The sequence below is a fragment of the Bufo gargarizans genome, chromosome 8 (genome assembly GCF_014858855.1).
Source record: "Bufo gargarizans isolate SCDJY-AF-19 chromosome 8, ASM1485885v1, whole genome shotgun sequence".
In the NCBI taxonomy this organism is placed as follows: domain Eukaryota; kingdom Metazoa; phylum Chordata; class Amphibia; order Anura; family Bufonidae; genus Bufo; species Bufo gargarizans.
Window position 1 is genome coordinate 110660697 of NC_058087.1, and position 21843 is coordinate 110682539.

General features: G+C 42.2%; 1 protein-coding gene across 2 annotated transcripts in view; it reads right to left on the bottom strand.

The window, feature by feature from the left end:
- STAT1 (signal transducer and activator of transcription 1) overlaps positions 1 to 21843 on the bottom strand; it is a 1065817-nt gene that overhangs the window by 471942 nt on the left and 572032 nt on the right. For both annotated transcript variants that reach the window (XM_044304320.1, XM_044304319.1), the window contains exons 11-12: positions 20193 to 20252; positions 14236 to 14265 (exon numbers count right to left, since the gene is read on the bottom strand). In XM_044304320.1, the coding sequence (XP_044160255.1) occupies positions 14236 to 14265; positions 20193 to 20252 (90 nt within the window). The remainder of the gene's footprint in view (positions 1 to 14235; positions 14266 to 20192; positions 20253 to 21843) is intronic.

Below are 21843 nucleotides of genomic sequence, written 5' to 3' on the forward strand. Positions count from 1 at the left end.
ATAAAGGCATGTTCAGGATGAATCAGTATAGGGGCTTTGGTGAATTTTGTCTTCAGACAGAGGAATGCATCCTGTGCTTGGGGAGACCAAATAAATGGTAACCCCTTCCTTGTTAATTGAGTAATTGGAGTAATTATAGCTGATCCGTAACGTGATCTGAATGCTGTTTTCCATTCATCACAAGGTCTAACACGCACTAAATTATAGGCTCCTCGTAGGTCTAGTTTGGTGAATATTTTTGCATAACGGACTCTATCCAGCAACTCAGGTATAAGAGGCAGAGGGTAATGATTCTTTATTGTTATTTTATTTAGTTCTCTATAATTGACACAAGGCCTTAAGGTACCGTCTTTCTTTTTAACAAAAAATATTGGTGCACCTGCTGGTGAAGTGGATGGACGAATAAATCCTTTAGCTGAATTTTCATCTATGTACTCTTTGAGAGCCTTCAGTTCAGGCTCTGCCAATGGATATATGCTTCCAAAGGGTATAGCTGCTCCCGGCAACAGTTCAATGGGACAGTCATAAGGTCGATGTGGGGGCAACTTGTTAGCATTCTTTTTATCACAAACATCCACAAATTCTTTATACATAGATGGCAGTTTAGGTCATGTTTCGAGGTCCTCAGTACCATCTACTTGAGGTTGATTAGATAAAGTCTGTTCTGAGTGAACCTCTGTTGGGAAGGATACTACTTTAGTTTCTCAGTTGATCTGAGGGTTCTGAGCTTACAGCCATGGTAGTCCCAAGATGATTGGAAAATGGGGCGATGATATTAGTAAAAAAGATAAAACCTCTTGGTGATTGGGTTCGATAATTATCTCCAAGGGTTCAGTCTCTTGATCAATTTGGCCCGAGGTCAGTGGGGAAACCCTCAACAGTTTCCATCAGTATTGGTGAAAGTCTCCCTTGGATTTTCACCCCATGCTTATTAGCAAAATCACAACCACCATGGCAGAGGTAGATATCCACTGTGAGCTGGTGTGAAACTTGATAGAAATGTAGCAATGAGAGTTCTTGTTTTCCTTCTTAATATTAGGTGCTATTGTAGAGATTGAATGGATGACTGCATTCAATGGTAGCACTGGTTAAGAAGAAACTGATTCATCCTCAGATAGGTCAGGATCCGCTATATCCGCCACTGACTTCTGTCGACGACTTGGACAATTAATGAGAAAATGATCAGGTTTACTACAGTAAAAGCATGGATTCTCCCGAAGTCTGCTATCAGTACTTTCACGTTTTTGCATGCTGTCAATCTGCATAGGTTCAGCATCAGATTCAGTGTATTTCTTGGTTTCAAAGTCTCTAGAGGTGGAGGGTGGAACAGATAAGTATCGATTATTACGAAGCCAGGTAGAACTCCACTTTTCTTGCCTACGTTCAGACAGTCGAGTATCAATACGAACACAATGATGTACGAAATCATCAAAATTTGTGGGAGAATCAGCACGTGCCAATTCATCTTTAAGTGCATTAGATAGTCCATTCTTGAAAAATGAAAATTTTGCGGCATTATTCCATTCAGTATCAATGACCCACCTTCTAAATTCTGTGGCATATTCGGCAACCGAGCGCCTGCCCTGATGTAAGGCCAGTAAGGTTGCTTCTGCTGTGGCACATCGATTAGGATCATCAAATACTTGGCTCATAGCTGCAAGGAAAGCTTCCAGATCATCTAGGCATGCATCATTGGTCTCAATAAGAGGAGTAGCCCAGGCTACCGCCTTATGTGTCAGAAGCATAATAATACACAGCACCTTAGATCTGTCAGTGAGGAAGCGAGAAGTGTGTGCACCAAAATATAACTTGCATTGATTAATGAATCCACGGTACTTATCACGGTCCTCTCCAAACCTGAAGGGTGGAAGAGGCAAGGTGGATGAAGAAGCTGGAACGATGGCCCGGGTATGAAGTTCCTGTATTTGCTCTGCGTGTTGAGCCATCATGTTTTGTAAATCCTGAGTTGCTTGTCCAAATACTTGCACACTATGAGATGTTTGGCTTTCAAATGCCAAGTATTTTGTTTTCAAATTTAGCATTTCAGCGTAGATGTTGGTTAGTAAACAGTTCATATTATTTACACAAACCTCCAAGTCCAGTTCCCCGGCGGACTCCATGGGCATGGCTCGAGTATCCTGTTACGCTGCTGGTAAACGGGGCTGGAATCCAGTGGCCAGAAGGAACAAGCGAGGCGCAGACTTGAGGAGTAGATCGCACGGTAGGGAATCCAGTGAAGCATCGGAACGGTCTGGAAAGGAAGGTTCTGAGGAGCAGGAAACTGGAACATGTCACAATACTCGAGCAATGTTTGCATTGCCTCATGGGTATAAGTAGGCCCAAACAGGAAACAAGATGGCTCCCAATCAGTATCACAACGGCCATCTTAGTTGAGGGCAAATCCTCAGATAACACAGCAGCCTCCAGCGGTGGGGGAGTTAATTTGAAACAAGGGGGAGTGGGTGAAACAGTGGCCACTAGCGGTGATTTAGAAGATTACATCAAATTCTGACACTAGGTGTCATCGAGGAGTCAAAAAGTGAATGGGCCAGTCCGATAGTCTTAATACCCAAGCTGGATGGGACATTGCGGTTCTGTAACGACTTCCACAAACTGAATGAGGTGTCCAAGTTTGACGCATACCCCATGCCCCGAGTAGATGAGCATATTGAGTTAGGCCAAGCTAGGTATTTTTCTGTGTTGGACCTCACCAAAGGGTACTAGCAGGTACCCTTGATTGACGGAGGCTGCCAAGGAAAAAAACATGCTCATCACGCCAGAGGGGCTGTATTAGTACAAGGTATTACCCCTTGGTCTACATGGCGCTTCCGACGCATTTCAAAGGCTAATGAACATTGCACTCTGTCAGACATCGTTGGTATGCTTCGGCGTACCTGGACGATAATGTTATCCACAGCACCGACTAGGAAAGTCACCTACCTAAAGTACAGGCTGTAGTGGACTCCCTTAGGAAGGCTGGCTTAACTGCTAACCTAAAAAAGTGTGCGATAGGGTTAGAATAGACCAAGTACATGGCATATTTAATTGGGCGGGGAATTAATAAACCTCAGGTAAACAAAATTAAGGCAATTCAGAATTGGCCACGACATATCACTACTCAGCAAGTAAAGTCGTTCCTGGGAAAGGTGGGATACTATATGAGGTTTGCTACAGTCGCTGTACTATTGACAGGCCTTTTGAAGGGACACAAGTCAGTGACATGAACAGGCAGAAAAGGCTTTCTCCGCTCTTAAGTCGGCCCTGTGTGGGTCACCGATGTTGGTTACGCCCAACTTCAAGAGGGAGTTTGTGGTACAGACAGATGCCTCTGAAGTAGGCCTCGGAGCTATACTCTCTCAGGACATCAATGGGGAGGAACATCCCGTTGTTTTCCTGAGCCACAAGCTTACCCCAGCCGAGACTAGGTACAGTATAGTGGAGAGAGAGTGCCTGGCCATCAAGTGGGCCCTCGAGTCTCTCCGCTATTATCTGTTGGGGAGAATGTTCCGTCTGGTAACCGACCACTCCCCTCTCAAGTGGATGAGCCAAGCCAAAGAGAGGAATGCTCGGGTCACCAGGTGTTTTTTGTCTCTACAGAACTTTAAGTTTTCTGTGGAACATAGGGCAGGCAGTTTACAGGAAAATGCAGATGCCCTGTCCCAGGTACACTGTCTGGCGGGTGTTCACCCCCTCAGGGTTCAACAAAGGTTCCTGGCCTTGGTGAGGTAAGAGACAGTAAATTTAAGTGTCAGTGGCAGCTAGTGCTGACTGACACTATTGGTTATTTAGTGTGGCTGTAAAGCTGATCCAGGCCAGCTCTTACAGGGTGGGTGGCTGTTTCCAACAGTTTACATATGTGCCTCCCATTTGTTAAGGGACCAAAAGTAATGGGATAGAATAATAATCATAAATCAAATTTTCACTTTTTAATACTTGGTTGCAAATACTTTGCAGTCAATTACAGCCTGAAGTCTGGAACGCATAGACATCACCAGACGCTGGGTTTCATCCCTAGTGATGCTCTGCCAGGCCTCTACTACAAAAGTCTTCAGTTCCTGCTTGTTCTTGGGGCATTTTCCCTTCAGTTTTGTCTTCAGCAAGTGAAATGCATGCTCAATCAGATTCAGGTCAAGTGATTAACTTGGCCATTGCATAACATTCCACTTCTTTCCCTTAAAAAACTCTTTGGTTGCTTTTGCAGTATGGTTTGGGTCATTATCCATCTGCACTGTGCAGCGCCGTTCAATGAGTTCTGAAGCATTTGGCTGAATATGAGCAGATAATATTGCCCGAAACAGTTCAGAATTCACCCTGCTGCTTTTGTCAGCAGTCACATCACCAATAAATACAAGAGAACCAGTTCCATTGGTAGCCATACTGCCCACACCATGACACTACCACCACCATGCTTCACTGATGCGGTGGTATGCTTAGGATCATGAGCAGGTCCTTTCTTTCTCTATACTCTTCTCTTCCCATTACTCTGGTACAAGTTGATCTTGGTCTCATCTGTCCATAGGATGTTGTTCCAGAACTGTGAAGGCTTTTTTAGATGTGGTTTGGCAAAATAAAATCTGGCCTTCCTGTTTTTGAGGCTCACCAATGGTTTACATCTTATGGTAAACCCTCTGTATTCACTCTGTTGAAGTCTTCTCTTGATTGTTGACTTTGATGCACATACACCTACCTCCTGAAGAGTGTTCTTGATCTGGCCAACTGTTGTGGCGGGTGTTTTCTTCGGTCATCCACCACAGTTGTTCTCCGTGGTCTTCCAGGTCTTTTGGTGGTGCTGAGCTCAACGGTGCGTTCCTTCTTTTTAAGAATGTTCCAAACTGTTGTTTTAGCCACGACTAATGTTTTTGCTATCTCTCTGATGTTTTTTTTTTTTTTTTTTTTCAGCCTAATGATGGCTTTCTAGTGACGGCTCTTTGGATCTCATCTTGAGAGTTGAAAGCAATAGATTCCAAATGCAAATAGCACACTTGAAATGAACTCTGGACCTTTTATCTGCTCATTGCAATTGTGGTAATGAGGGAATAACACACACCTGACCAAGGAACAGCTGAGAATCCAGTTGTCCAATAACTTTTGGTCCCTTAACAAGTGGGAGGCACATATACAAACTGTTGTACTTCCTACATCGTTCACCTGATGGATGTAAATACCCTCAAATTAAAGCTGACAGTCTGCAGTTAAAGCACATCTTGTTTGTTTCATTTAAAATCCATTGTGGTGGTGTATAGAGCCAAACATTTTAGAATTGTGTTGATGCCCCAATATCTATAAACCTGACTGTATGTGCTGCTGCCTAGTGCGAACAAACAGCTGGTTCAAGGGGACCTTTTTTTTCCTTGAAACTGACTTTTTGTTGTCACTTTCCTTATATGTGAATAAAACACTGAACTGTAAGTAAAATACGTTGTTGTTGCCTCTATACTGCGTCCGCAAGCCTGTCTACCAGAGCAAATCCCCACAGTTACTACAAAACCCCTTTAAACCCTTCCCCCTACATGCATTTTGGGCATTAGTAACCAAGCAATTTTTGCCATATAACATCAATGCAGTTCTATGAGGGCTTTTGGGGGGATGGCAATACTGCCACTGAGTTTTTATGTTATCAATTTTGTGGCATTTATATTTGGTATAAATAACTTATTAACTTTATTCCCTGGGTCAGTACAACAATACCAAATACATTGATTTTTTTTTTTTTTTATGTTACTACTTTTGCACAATAAAACTTTTTTTTAATGAAAAATAAAAAAGTTTTTGCATTGCTACATCCCAAGACAAGACTGGACTAATACTAAGAAGCAAACCCTGGCACACAAACCCCACCAACTTACATACAATATCAGCTCCAGAACACTATGGCAAATTGTGCTTTACATGTTCATGCCCCTCCACTGCTCAGACCAGACCACAGATCAGAGCAAAAAATAAATCAGATTCTAGACTCCTTTATTTAGCAACCACACAGAGCAGCACTACACTACATTATACATACCTGTATACAACACTACCTAAACATTAGACACATACAGTACTCTAAACTCACACAACTTACAACACCAGTAACACAAATCCCAATTCCTCATGTGCCTCCAGTGCAAATTAAACCCCACATCACTAGACAGCTCCCATTGTCCACCTCTTTCTAGCAGTGGCGTCTCTAGCTTTCAAATTTTGGGGGGGCACACTGGGGGCAGCTATAACAACTATACATTTGCACAAGTACATTTAGAAATGCTGCGGTACTTTAACCAATACCTAAAACCGCAACAGGGAAGAAAAGTCTTGCTGTCCGTGGTTTTAAAAAAAAAAAATCACTCAGATTTGAACATGTCCTAGCTGCCTGTGAATGACACTTTTATAGGGAGGGGGATCTGTGGATGACACTTTTATAGGGAGGGAGATCTGTGGATGACACTGCTATGGGGGGGGGGGGGATGAATCTGTGGATGCCACATACCGTATATAGCATCTTATGCTATAAGTGTCATCCACAGATCCACCCCACGACAAAGTCATCCCCATTTGCCCCTCCATAACAGTGTCATCCACAGATCTCCCTCCCCGCATCTCACAGAAGTGTACATTTGACATTACTAAACTGTGGCCTATCCAGAGCCTGGTCTCAGGAGGGGCACTTCCAGATTATTTTCTGTCCGCTGCCACAGAACAAGGGTGCTTATAGAACAGACTACACAGTGTAGCGGTATACTGTATATTCTGTGGCACAGTGTAGGCTATATGTGTATAACATAAACATACAGTATTCCACATGAAAACTTACAATTACTTGGCTTGGCCCTTGGGGATCTCGGACGCCACTTCAACACTTTGGCCGGGGGCTCGGCGGGGCTGATGTTGTGTTTTATCCTAATGAGAAAGATTTCATAATAAGGATTTGGAGAAGGGGCCTCTGCCCCTTCTCCAAATCCCTTAACAAGTTTCTCAGCTGGATTCTCAGCTGTCAAGATGAGATCCAAAGAGCTGGATAGCAGAGCAGGGAGAGGCTGGTGCTGCTACTAGGGGGTCATACCATGGGGGAGTAATATAGCCCACCATAATGCCTCTCCCAGTAGAAATAATTCTCCTTATAATGTGACAATGCAAAAATACCCCCTTGTAATGCCCCCAGTTGAGCTAATGTCCCCATAGTGTCCCCATAATTTGCAAGTATAAAATACCCTTTCTTAGTGCCCCCCCCTGGGTGACTCCATAGTGCTCCTCTCCCCCTTCCCCATAGTACCCACCATGTGTCCCAGTATAAAATGCTACTGTACAGAGCCCCCCATATAAAATACCCCTTCTTTGTGGCCTCAGTAGATGTCCCTATAGTGCCCACCAATAACGTGCCAGTAACAAGAGCCCCCATCACAAGCCAGTAATAAGAGCCCAGCCCTCCATCACGTGCCAGTAATAAGAGCCCCCCCAATGTTCTAGTAACAAGAGCCCCCATCATGTGCCAGAAATAAGCCCCCAATATGCCAGTAATAAGCTCCCCAATGTGTCAGTAATAAGCCCCCCCAATGTGCCAGTAATAAGCCCCCCCAATGTGCCAGTAATAAGCCCCCTCAATGTGCCAGTAATAAGCCCCCCCAATGTGCCAGTAATAAGCCCCCCCAATGTGCCAGTAATAAGCCCCCCCAATGTGCCAGTAACAAGAGCCCCCCCTTATTGTGCCTATAAAAATAGTTAAAAAAAAAAAAAAAAAAAAAAAACACTTATACTTACCTCCATGTCAGCGATGCGATGCAGGCCTCTTCCTGCCTGTGTCCCGCTCTGTATGGCTCAGGCGGCGCGATGACGTCATCACGCCGCCTGCGCCGGCCTCTGATAGGCTGCCGGCCTAGTGCCTGCAGCCTATCAGAGGAAGGGGAAGGGACACACCTCTCCCTCCCCTGCACCGCCGCTGGCACAGGCAAATTACTATGGAGATGAGCGCAATGGAAGCGCTTATCTCCCTGTGTCCGGCTGCAGCAGTGCGGCGGCAACGGCGGCAGCTCACTGGGGCATTTTAGTTGGGGGGGGGGGGGGGGCGCACAGCGTGATGAGGGGGGGGGGGGGTGTGGCCTTCTCTGCCCGCCCCCGCCCCCCCCCCCCCCCCCCCCGGCGACGCCACTGCTTTCTAGCACAGACTGCTCCTACATGTCAATTTCTTTCTCATGCACACTGCTCCCCAATGCAACCTCTTTCTCAAAGACACTACTCCATGCCCTCCCTTTTGTCCTACTGTTTTCCATGGGGACCCCACCAACACACAAACACCTTTGTCACACTGCTCCCCATAGTGTACTACCACATTTCTCATGTGCTGCTCCCCTTTTCTCACTTACTGCCTTCCATTATGACCCCTCTATTCTCACATAGTGTTCCCCATTCTGACCCCCTCCCTTTTCTCACATACTGGTTGCCATGTTGCCCCCTCTTCTCACATACTGCTCCAGTAGAGTGGTCCTTTTCTAACATGCTGCTCCACATGGTCCCCCCCCCACACACTGCTATCCATAATGCCCTTCCACCTGGTCACTGCTCTCCATAGGTAGACCCTTTTCTAGCACACTGATTCTCCTGGTGACAACCAACTTACTCACTTATTGCTCATATGGTGACACCCTCTATTACACAGACTGGTTTCTGGTTTGGTGACCGCATTCAGCTTCTTCCTGTCTGTGTCCTTTTCCTACTCTATGGCCTTCTTCTGGGCTGTGCCCTCCAAGACCTGTCATATAAGTATGATACGGCCAAAGGTCATGCACCCAGTGGCATAGCATGGGGAACAGCTGTCCCAGGCATCAAACTGCCAGGGGGCACTTGGCAGTCTGACATTTACTGCACTGATAATGCAAACGCTGCTCATTAGTGCAATTTGGAGCCTTAGAAAGCTAAAGGACCTTTGATTACGTCATCATAGGTCCTGAATTATTTAAGAGTAAATGAACTGCATTCATAATGTTTTAGATCCTAGGATCAGAGGATGCAGCTGCAGGACCTGTGATGACATCATGAAAGGTCCTTCACCCCCTGAATATAAAAGAAATGCGGGGTGGAGACTAGAATAGCGTAGTTAAAAGGAAGTCAGCCATCTAGAGTCAGTAAACAGAGTGGCCAAACTTGATACTGACCATATAACCCTAATATTAACCCTAACACTAATACTAACCATAACCCTAACAGTAATTCTAACCTTAAGCCTAACCCTGGCTACAACCCCTACCTCAAATACTTTGCACAGTAACCATAATGTATGACTGTCTACATAGATCAATGCTATGTGCATCTATTATTCTTCATACCCGACATATAGCATATACAGCATTGTCCTGATATGTCAAGTGCAAGAGATAATATATTCAGTGGTTACAGATATATAGTATATACAGCGGTTTTCTAATATATTTGTACCCACTGCCTCTACAGTACTACTACAGTACACAAAAAGTTATTAATATTTGGCTTGTGAGTACAATTTTAGGATGAACCTAAAATGCACTAACCTTTACAGGTGAACTTAAAGGTAGTCTGTCACCTACTTTGAGCATTTTAGACTGCTCATATCACATTATAGCACAGTTGCCCAACATAAAAATAGTACTTTTTTTTGTGTCTGTCCCACGTCCACAAGCTGAAAATATATATATTACTCTTACTGGTAATCCGTTTTCCATGAGCCCATGATAGCACTTGTGGGAGATCCTCACCCATCCGGACAGGAAACAGCATCTTCCCAGATCATTAAAAGGATCCTCCTCTCTCCATTCTTTAGTTTGTGACAAGATCCATAGGACTGAAAATAATTCTATATACAGTGAAGCACTTAACATCAATATTTTATTTTTATTTTTTAAGGGTGGGAATAATGTAGGTGCTATCATGGGCTCATGGAAAACAGATTACCGGTAAGAGTAATCTATGTATTTCCATTACACCCCATGACCAGGGCCGGCTCTATCATAAGGCAGCCCAAGCGGCTGCTTGATGGCGCAGAGAAGGGGGGGCGGCAAACAATTAACTTGCTAACTTACACTTGCCCGTCATCTAAAATAGAAGTATGGGGAAGCAGACAAAGCAGAGATCTCCCCCATCCTCTTAGCCAATGTAATGGCCACCAAAAAGGCAGTCTTATATGACAACATTCTAACAGAAATGGAGTCTAGATGCTCAAAAGGATTTTTTTGAGTTATAGAAGCAATAACAATATTGAGATTCCAAGTAGACGATTTAGGTTTAATAGTTTGATTCAATGTGGAGGAAGCCCTTATAAGACTGGTAATCCAAAGGCGAACTGCAAATCTAACATCAAACAAAGCACTAAGTGCAGAAACCTGAACTTTTAAGGTTCTAGGTCTCAATTTTTTATTAAGCCCAAATGTGAATCAATGGAATATCAGGAGGTATTGATAAATCCAAATCTGATTTGGAAAATTGGATAGAAATCCTTCCAGATCCTCATATATATGTCTGAAGTGATTCTTTTTCTACTAGCTTGAAGAGTGCTGATCACCTGCTCTAACAAATCCCTGGATCTAATGTCGTATGGACAGTAAACAGGAAGAAACGGAGGAATGGAAAGAGGAGGATCCTTTTAATGATCTGGGTAGTTCCTACTTCCTGTCCAGATGGTTGAGGATCGCTCACCGGTGACGTCATGGAACGTAATGGAAAAAACACTTCATAAATATATGCAGTGCCCAGGCCTCTCTCTGATGTGCCGGCATAACCACCACCCTTCAAGTCATCTAGCTTGTCCTCCTTTCCTACTTCATTCTCCTCCTTTTGCTTAGAGATCTTGTGTGAGAACTAGTCACCACTGGGTCCGCGCATTTGCACTGCTCTGCAGAGGCACTGATCCTAACAGTGTGCATGCACAGGCCCGACGATGACCAGCGCTCAGACAAAATCTCTAAGCCGAGGAGGAGGATTGCAAGGGGTGCAGTTATGCCGGCACATCAGAGAGGGGCCTGGGCACTTACAGGACCTAATCTGCATATCTTTATAATTTTTTGTTTGTTTTTTTTCCCCAGCTTATGGACGTGGGACAGACACAAGAGAGGTACTATTTTTATGTTGGGCAACTGTGCTATAATCTAATGAGTGGTCTAAAACGTTCAAAGTAAGTGACAGACCCCATTTACTGTGACCATCTCTAAACTTTTGAATGCACATGTCCAACTGTTTAATGTTTCAGTACTTTTTGCACAACTTGCTGTTCTCTAACAAAAAGCTTTAACAGCAAAATTCACAAAAGTTTTTTTTTTAAATCAGATAATTTTTTATTATCATTTTTTCTTTTTCATCATCAAACGACAGTCAAATCAAATATCCACTCATCAAAAGGACATCAGGTACAAAGGATAAATGTACAAAATATCACATAAGCACAATGTACATAATATACATCCTAAGATCGTAAGACACTGTAGGAATTTACACAATGGGTCTAGACTTTTACTTATCTATTCTTTCCCCCTTAACGGACATCCCTGTAAACACCCCCCTCCCCTCCCCTCCCCAACCTTCCAAGAGCAGGACATCATTGCAATAGGAGCATAACTACCTCCTAAGTCTTTTTCTCCTCATCATATCGGCACCTGATCCATTAATTTTGATATATATTACAGGCAATGAGCCCCAAGGAACTATGCTCCCATACAGTTATGGCACACATTCCACGGTCACACATCACACATCAGACACCAACAAACGTACACCACACATTTCACATATCACCAGGTCATACACAGACACTTCCCCAGATCAGCCTTATCGGGCACCCAGAACACTCCTTGTTAATGCTAGCCAAGAACTACAGCATCCTGACCTATCTATCCAGTTACCCCAAATAGCCTCAAATTTAGTCAAGCATTTTCTTTTCTGGTACACACCCCTCTCAAGGCGCACCACCACATTCATTCTAGCAACATATTCCGATACCTCTGGGGGTATCCCCTGTATCAATTTTGCTGCGATAGTCTTCCTCGCCTGATACAGCATCCTTTCTATCCCCGTGACTACTGTAGACTGCAAATTTTCCTCTGGCAACAGTCCCAGAATACAAACTTTCGGATCCATTTTCAATTTAGTACTGTGTACCTTATTAACAAGATGTAATATTGCTCTCCAGTAAGAGGTCAATGAAGGACATGACCACACCATATGCATGAGATCAGCTTCAGCGTTACCACATTTCGGACAATTGGGACTATCCCTACAACCCACTTTATGTAGGAATACCGGAGTCCTATATACTCACAAAAGGTGTTTGATCCATGAATCGCCAAATAAATTTCCTGGTTCAATTAGAATTGGTATTTAAACAGTCCTCCTCATCATGCTGTTCACATTTTGACATCATGAGACCAAGACGACACCAAACAATGTATCAACAGTACCTTGCCATTGTGAGGCAATAAGCAGGATGTTCTCAGACGGAAGTGGTCACTGAGCTTAGTGTCATCACCAGGTTGCAACAGAGATACAGAGAGACAGGAAGAGTCACAGAAAGGTATAGAAGTGGATGTCCTTTGGCCACATCCCACACTGATGACAGCTTCACTGTGAACAATGCCCTGCAGAATGGATGATGAATGCCACACAACTCCAGGCACATTTGAGGGAGGTGAGAGGCAACCAAGTGTCACATCAGACCATTTGAAACAGTTTTCATCAGTGTGGTCTGCATGCTAGATGACCTGCAAAGGTACCTGAGCACAGAGATCATCATTTTGCATGGACCAGAGAGCATCTACACTGGACGAGGGACAAGTGGGCCTGAGTGCTGTTAACTGATGAAAGTCGATTCACGCTGAGCACAAATGAGGGCCGCAAATGATGTTGGAGACATCAAGGAGAACGCTATGCATCAGTCACTGTTCTCACTAGGCCTAATATCCTCTTCATGGACGACAATATGTCAGCTCATCGAGGTTGCATCATTAGGAAACAGCTGCTGGAGACTGGGGTACCTCAAATGTCCAATCATCCAAACCTGAATCCCATTGAAAACCTATGGGATCAGCTGAGTCGTCATGTAGAGGCTTGTAACTCTGTACCTCAGAACCTCACTGACCTCAATGCCCTTCAAGAAGAGTGGGATGCCATGCCTCAGCAGACAATAAGCTGCAATTAATGCTTATGGCCACATGACAAGTTCTTCAGATAGTGACATTTTTTGTGGGGGTATACCCACCACTGTCGTTGGCTTTTGTTTCAATAGGTTGTTTGAAAAGAGGAAACCACCAACCTAACCTCTAGCCCTAACTCACACAGCCACATTCAGGCTAAATTAGGAGCTTGTGCGTTTTACCTATATAGCTTTATGCTCCATGACCATTAGAGACATGTGAACAGTGATATCACATCTCATTTTACCCACTCCATTCTAGCTTCTACCAGAACTGCAGGAGAAGCTTTTTCACTCCAACTCCAGCCTCACTGCTCCTGTCTTGCAAGCCCCCAGGAGAGGTTAGACATATTGGGACAATACTGATGTGAGGTGGATAGGCGGTCAGGGGAGAATGCTGCTAGTGGAGCAGGGTTTTCTAGAGGCATCTAGTAGATTGTGTATCGCGCTGTCAGAGACCATGAAGAGAAGACAGAAGAGGTTTTTTACTGCTTCTGCCTTGTACTTTGCACAGTGCATAGCCCTCAATGACTGATGTGTGGCGAATGGAGGAAGGGCTACATCACTTCCTCCAGTTGTCCCCGCGATCACATGACAGGTTAGGGGGGACAATACTTGCTTGCCCCAGGCACTGAAAACCCACGCTACACCACTGCCTGCACCAATTTTTGTAGCATTTTTGCTACCATTTGTGAAAAATTGTGTCAAAGCCCTGTGATTTTGACACAATTTACATATAAATGCCAGCACAACATCTAAGCCAGCACAAATCAGATTGTGGCTTAGATGCTCAACTGCAATTATTACCATACCAGTTCTATTGCCATTAGTGTAACATTATAGAGTGATGCTGTATGTCGGAGATATTCTTTCCAGAAAAAATGTTTGCAACTCCATAGTATAGCATTTGAAGGAGCAACCATTTTTTTGTCAGATTCATATGTACGTAAGGGACAATACATGAATGTGCACAAATTACAAAAACAATCTGGCCACCATAAGTTTTATTAAAATTTAAATTTAAGAGCATATCACCAACAATATCCCACATAATTCACATGATAAACATACTTTGACAGTTGTAAATGACATCAGACATCACTTACCCTTTCACTGTATTTTTCTCAGTGACATCTCTAAAGATGAAAAGATATATACATAATCAAAATAAGGGCCAAAATAATAAGTAAAGATAATTAAAGTAAAAGGTTTAATAGTTTGTCCCCCATTATACCTTGTACCAGAACCCAAACTATTTGACCCAAGTATGTTTAAAGAGGTTTTCCAGAAATAATATTAAAAAAATGTTAAGAATGGTAAATGGTAAAATTGTGAGAATAACAAGAAGCTTTATTTACTTTGATTGCTTTACTTCCTTTCCTGGCTTAACACACAGGAAAAGCTAGGAAAAACCCACTCAGCAAATCACTTGCAAGGTTTTTAAGGTGACTGAGAAACACTTTAAATTATCAACAGATTGAATAATTGTACATCCACTCTTACCAATTTTGTGGTGTGTCTTTTCTGAGATGAGCGTAAAATCACAGCAAAACTCACTGCAGTGCTTGGCAACAGGCCATGCCAATATCTTTTATGCACTAAGGACTTGGAAAACTACATCTTTCTTGGGCACACTTTTGAACTAACTATGGCAAAAGTAAGCCACAAAAGTGGCACCTTTGAATACATCATAAGGACTCATGCGCAAGACCGTACGTTTGGCACGCATCTGTCTGCATTTTTGGTGGATTGGATGCAGACTTATTCATTTCAATGGGGTGCTGAAGATGTGGACAAATCGGTTCCGTGGCCATGCAAAAAAAATAAAAATAGCATGCACTATTCTTGTCTGTTTTTCAGACAAGGATAGGACATTAGTATTGAAGTAAAAAACTAAATGGCAGCATGCACTTGGCTGGGATCAGCGATTTGTGGACTGCAAAATACATATGGTTGTGTGCATGAGACCTTAGACCTCATTCAGACCATATCTATGATGCTGTTAGTTTGCGTCCTTACAACTGTGATTAGACTGTGATTTGCAACTATAACAAAAATGCTAATGGAGCCTATTTGTGTATTTGCATGTTATAAAGAATATCTGACTGATACCAAAGTTATTTAAAGGGGCTGTCAGTTTTTTCCCTAAAAAAGTCCTCAGTTCTTTTTCCCCGACAACCCAGTTAACTGATTAGAATGCATGTTGTCTCACCAATATATACTGAATGAACCCACACAGATATTTTAGCATATCTAATGTTATATGTTATGTTACTAAGTCCTTGTATAGCGCTCTAGAGGAACTCAATCCGATCGAAGCGCTTGTCGACGGCTATATTGGTGGGCCCCTATGTCATCCTACACAAAAAGCCAGGTCTTAACCAACTTCCTAAATTCCAGGTAATTTGATGTTGTTCTAATGTGTTCTGGGAGGGAGTTCCAGATCTTGGGGGCCAATACTGAGAAACGTCTCTGTCCCCCCTTGTCTTGAGGCGGGTTCTTGGCACCGACAGAAGGGAGGCTGAGGTGGATCTCAGTTCTCTAGGAGGATGGTGACGTGTTATCTTTTTTTGCAGGTAGATGGGACCTGTTTTGTAGAGAGCTTTGTGTGTTAAGCAGCACGGCTTAAACTGCACTCTCTCTTTCACTGGGAGCCAGTGGAGTTCCCTGCGTGCTTTTGTGACAGAATCTGTCCAGTCTAGTTTCTTGATGAGCCGGATGGCTCTGTTTTGACAGTGTTGCAGAGCTCCCAGATCTTTCTCTGGCAGCCCCACATACATTGCATTACCATAGTCCAGGTGGGAGTTGACTAGAGCTCCCACCACGACCTGTCTGCATGTGTTGGGGAGAAACGGTAGGGCTTTTTTTTTTAGAAGGAATAGGGCGAAGTTTGCTTTCCGTATTACTTCTTTAATCTGGGGACGGAGGCTCATTTCTTGATCCAAGATTATCCCCAGACTCTTTCCTTGTGTGGCGATGGCAACGTTTTACCCAAAGATAGACGGGGCGGCAGCCTCAGGTGTTTTATGTAGTGCAATAAGCTCAGTCTTGGTCGGGTTGAGTTTGAGGTGGTTATGTGCTAGCCAGTTCCTGGCCTTATTTAGTCCTTCTTGCGTGAGCTTGTAGTCATCAGCGGATTTCGATACTCTCAAAAGGATCTGTGTATCGTCCGCACATGTATGTGGTTGGTTGACTATATATTACTTCAGAGATACTGCAAAGTATTCTTGGATACAGTATTTTCAAACTATGCGCTCCCGAGTTACACAAACATTTCTACAAATTGTAAATTTGTATTTCTGATATTTTGTAGGCTGCTGTGGTCTGATACACTAGCAGGTGTGTAAGGCTAGGTTCACATTTGCAGAAGAGGTTCCGTTAAATATTCTGTTGTAGCCTCCCGCAAAAAAAAAAAAAAAAGGAGGATAAAATGCAGAGGCATTTTGTCCAGCATAATTGTGTAAACTATAACAGAAACCCAAATAACCCTCATTATAGTCAGGCACCATTGGTGCCGGGCATATGCTGGATTTTTTTTTTCTTTTTTTTTTTTTGCTTTGCATATGTAAACTTACCCTAAGCCATATGGATGAAAGCTCCATTTAATAATGATGAATGGTCGGAGATTTAATGTGGGTTTATTCTTTCCCTTTGCAAGATCATGAACATATTAGTTGATTGGCAGGGGTACCAACAGTCGGGCCCCTGACCATCTGATATTGATGACATATCCTGAGGATAAATTATCGATAGAGAATAAGCGGAAAACCTCTTTAACCCCTTAAAGACCAGACCATTTTTCACCAGACTGATTTTTGCTAATCTGACATGTGTAATTTTATGTGGTAATACCTTGGTACACTTTTACTTATCCAAGCCATTCAGAGACTGTTTTCTCAGACACATTGTACTTCATTATAGGCATAAATTTTAGTCAATATATTTCACCTTTATTTATGAAAAAATCAAAAATTTACCCAAAATTTTGAAAAAAAATCGCAATTTTCAAAATTTACATTTCTCTGCTTTTAAAACAGAAAGTGATACCTCATAAAATATTTATTACTTAACATTCCCCATATCTCTACTTTATGTTGGCATAATTTTGTAAATGCCATTTTTTTTTAGGACGATAGAAGGCTTAGAATTTTAGAAGCAATTCTTATAATTTTTAAGAAAATTTCCAAAACCCACTTTTTAAGGACCAGTTCATTTCTGAAGTTACTTTGTTGGGCTTACTTGGTAGAAACCCCCCATAAATGACCCCATTGTAGAAACTACACCCCTCAAGTTACTCAAAACTGGAGATTAAATTTCAAAATTGAACATTTTGGGCAGATTTTCCATTTGAATCCATTTTTTTCTTTAACACATTGTGGGTTAACAGCCTTAAAACATAATATTTATTACCCTGGTTCTGCGGTTTACATAAACACTCCACATGTGGTCGTAAGCTGATGTATGGGCACACAGCATGACGCAGAAGAAAAGGAGTGCCATATGGTTTCTGGAAGGCAGTTTTTCTGTACTGGTTTTTAGATGCCATGTCCTATTTGAATCCCCCCTGATGCACCCTTACAGTAGAAACTCCCCAAAAGTGACCCAATTTTGGAAACTATGGGATAAGGTGCCAATTTTATTTCTATTATTTTGGGGTACATATGATTTTAAATTGTCCTATATTAAGTTTTTTGTGAGGCAAAGTAACAAACAAAATGGCTGTTTTGGCACAGTTTTTATTTTTTATAACATTTATCTGACAGGGTAGATTGTGCTATTTTTATAGAGCAGGTTCTTATGGATGCAATGATATCAAATATGTCTACTTTCTTTGTTTGTTTAAGTTTTACATAATAAAGCATTTTTGAAAAAATATATATTTTTGTGTCTCCATTTTCTGAACGTCATATATATATATATATATTTTTTTTTTTTTTTCTTCTGCCGATTGTTTTGTGCAGGGGCTCGTTTTTTGCATGAAGAGTTGATATTTTTATTGGTACCATTTTTAGGTACAAATGATTTTTTGATCATTCATTATTACACTTTATAGGGCAAGGTGACAAAAAAAATAGTTGCTTTAGCACAGTTTTTATTTATTTTTACAGCGTTCATCTGAGGGGTTAGGTCATGTGACATTTTTATAGAGCAGATTGATACAGACGTGGCAATATCTACTATGTATACTTTTTCTTATTTATTTAAGTTTTACACAATAATAGCATTTTTGAAACCCAAAAAATTATCTTTTAGTGTATTCATAGTCTGAGAACCATAGCTTTTTTATTTTTTGACCGATTGTCTTAGTTAGGGTGTCATTTTTTGCGGACTGAGGTGACGGCTTGATTAGTACTATTTTGGGGGGCATATGTCTTTTTGATTGCTTGGTGTTTCACTTTATGTGATGTTAGGTGACAAAAATGGCTTTTTTGGCACTGTTTTTATTTTTTTACGGTGTTCATCTGAGGGGTTAGGTCATGTGATATTTTTATAGAGCAGGTTGTTACGGACGCGGTAATACCTAATATATAGTGTCTCCATTGTCTGAGAGTCATATATATTTTTTTTATTTTTTGACCGATTGTCTTAGGTAGGAGCTCATTTTTTTACAGGATGAGGTGACAGTTTTATTGTTACCATTTTGTGGGAATACGCCATTTTGATCACTTGGTGTTGCACTTTTTGTGAAGTAGGATGATATAAAAGCCTTTTTTTTTTTTGCATATTTTTTTTTTTTTTTTATGGTGTTTATTGGACGGGGAGGATCATGCGATATTTATAGAACCGATCGTTACAGACACAGCGATACCTAATATGTGTGTTTTTTTCTTTTTTTTCTTCTATTTTTATTATAAAATCTGGGGAGAGGGGCGTTTTTTTCTTTTTTTACATGAAACATTTTTTTTTTTTTTATTACAAACACTTTATTTCTGTCCCACTCTGGGACTTTGAATTTTGGGGGTCCGATCCCCTCTGCAATACAACTGTATTGTAAGGCATTGCCTGTTAGTGTATTACACAGAGTAATACACTAACAGGTTGCCTAGGAGATGGGCCTGAGGCTGGATCCCCTGGGCACCCGTAGAAGGCAGGTCCCAATGCAGTGCAAGACATTGGGCAGCCTCTGCACGGCATCAGGCAGCCTTGTTACACATCGGGTCCCTGCCACAGCAGCACGGGGACCCGATGGGCTCCCTCACCCGCAGCAAACCCCTTCTATGTCGCAGTCAGTACTTACCGCAGCATAGAAGGGGTTAATCCTGCAATGATCGGGCGGGCGCAGCTCCTGCACACGCCCAATTAGCCTGCCATGCATGTACGGCGGAATGCGTTCTGGCACAGCTTCCCCCGCTGTACATGTATGGCGTTTAGCGTTAAGGGTTTAACAGCTCATTTATAGATTAGTTAAATGTCCTTTAATCAGGAATACAGCAACATAGGAAATAAAGAAATATATAATTTTATAGTTATCTGCAGGCCTCACTAGGTAATATTTTTGGCTTAATTGCTAATTTCATGCTAACAGACTCCCTTTATTCCAGTAATTTCAAGTTGTCCCCTATAAAAAGGATGGGGGATAGCTATGAGATTGATGGGGGTCAAATATTTTGGATCCACACCGTTTATGAGAGCAATTACCCTATACCCTGCAAGGCACAACAAAATGAACAGAGTAGAACATGGATGTCAAACTCATGACCCTCCAGATGTTGCAAAACTACAACTCCCATCATTCCCTGATAGCTGTAGTATGCCCAGGCATGATGGGAGTTGTAGTTTTGCAACAGCTGGAGGGCCACGAGTTTGACATCCCTGGAGTAGAAGGTAAGGTAAGGCATGTGCACATCTGCCCCATTCATCGGTAGCAGAGTACAGCTCATGGGCATTTCCAGAAGGTCCGATGGAAAGTATTAGAGCAGAGATGCACATGCCCGACCTTCCTCTCCATTCATTCATAGGTGTAGAACCCCCACTGATCTAATAGATATCCCCCTAACTTAAATTTATTGGAATACTCTTTTAAATACATAGCAATAAAATAAAATAACACACAGTTACTTACTTATCAAACACTGCTTTAACTTTCAGCTGATAGTTAAGCTCTTGCAGTTTGACCAACAGTCTGTAAGAGAAAAGTATAAACATGTATGGCAAATAAGTATTGCACTATAAAATGAACCTATCAAAATCCAAATTGAATTAGTGTGTCATTAAAGTGGGTGTGTCACTTCAGCAAGTGACATTTATCATTTAGAGAAAGTTAATATAAGCCACTTACTAATGTATTGCTATTATCCATTGCTTCTTTTGCTAGCTTAATTCATTTTTGTATCACATTTCACACTGCGCATTTCCATGGTTATGACCACTCTGCAATCCATCAGCATTGGCCATACTTGCAAACTACAGGAAAACGTGCTGGCCTCTCTGGTAGCCGGGACTGTAAGAGCTCATATAGGCTGGCGCTTCTTCCTATAGTGTGAAAGCACAGCCACCATTGATGCATCGCAGTGTGGTGTAACCATAGAAACAGGCAGTGTATAATGTGATGGAAAATGAATCCAGCCCACAAATAAAACAATATGGATAATAACAATACATTAGTAAGTGCCTTGTATTAACTTTCTTTACACAATAAATGCTCTTTGCTGAAGTGACACAACTCTTTCAGTATTAAGATGACCTATGACAGATACTGATGACCTAGCTTGAAAAACACCTTTAAATATTACAATTTGGTAATGGTAGAAAACTACTAGTGGCCCAAATATCCAGGTGTCTGACAGATCTGTTTTCACTTCCATTTTATCAAGCATAAAAGACCACTGATCCCAGAAGAGTGAAGAATATAATTCCTCATTTACTATAACAGCCCTGACAAGTCACTCGTCAGAAGGTTAGGGTACTTTCCGTCACAGGGGCTCTATACCAGTGTGCTGCCTTTGCAATGTATATATATGCTTGGCACTCAGTAGTGTCTGTTTCTTTAAGACCCTCCATTTTCTTGAAGCCTAGAGGTGGGTCTTCTCTGTACTGTCTAGGGCTTGCTGGGACATATCCTGTTAATTCCAGCTCTAGCTACTGTAGTGACCAGATCCACAGGACATCTTAAAGCTATTGCAGATTGCAAACCTGATGAACACCAAAGCCTGTAAGTAAAGGGGTTTTGCTAGTTCAGCTTGTGTAGAGGGATGTACGACCTCTACATCTTTTGTCTTTGCCCATGTACCAACAGTCTACACATTAAAGAGAGATTAGATAACCTAACACATCATCGGAGTATCCAGAGGTGCATGGAAGACTTAGCATCAACTGGAAATACAGATGAACTGGGTTGTAAGGTGTTTGAAAGAACACGAGACGACGACAAGCCAGCACCCTCGGTAGAAGATACCCTCTTCCTCGAGATCATGGACAGAGAAGTCTACAGAGACAAGTCAGGCAGCTGGGTAGCCCCTCTACCCTTCCGGTCACCATGCCATCGCCTTCCTGTCAACAAGGTACAAGCAGAGAAACGCTTCAGTTTGTTGCAGCGCACTCTACAAAGAAAGCCAAATATAAAGAAACACTTCCAAGCCTTTATGCAAAAGATTTTTGACAACGAGCAGGCAGAAAGGGCACCACCACTACAAGAAAACCAAGAACACTGGTACTTACCAAAATTTGGAGTGTATCATCCTCAAAAACCAGGTCAGATACGTATAGTATTTGAC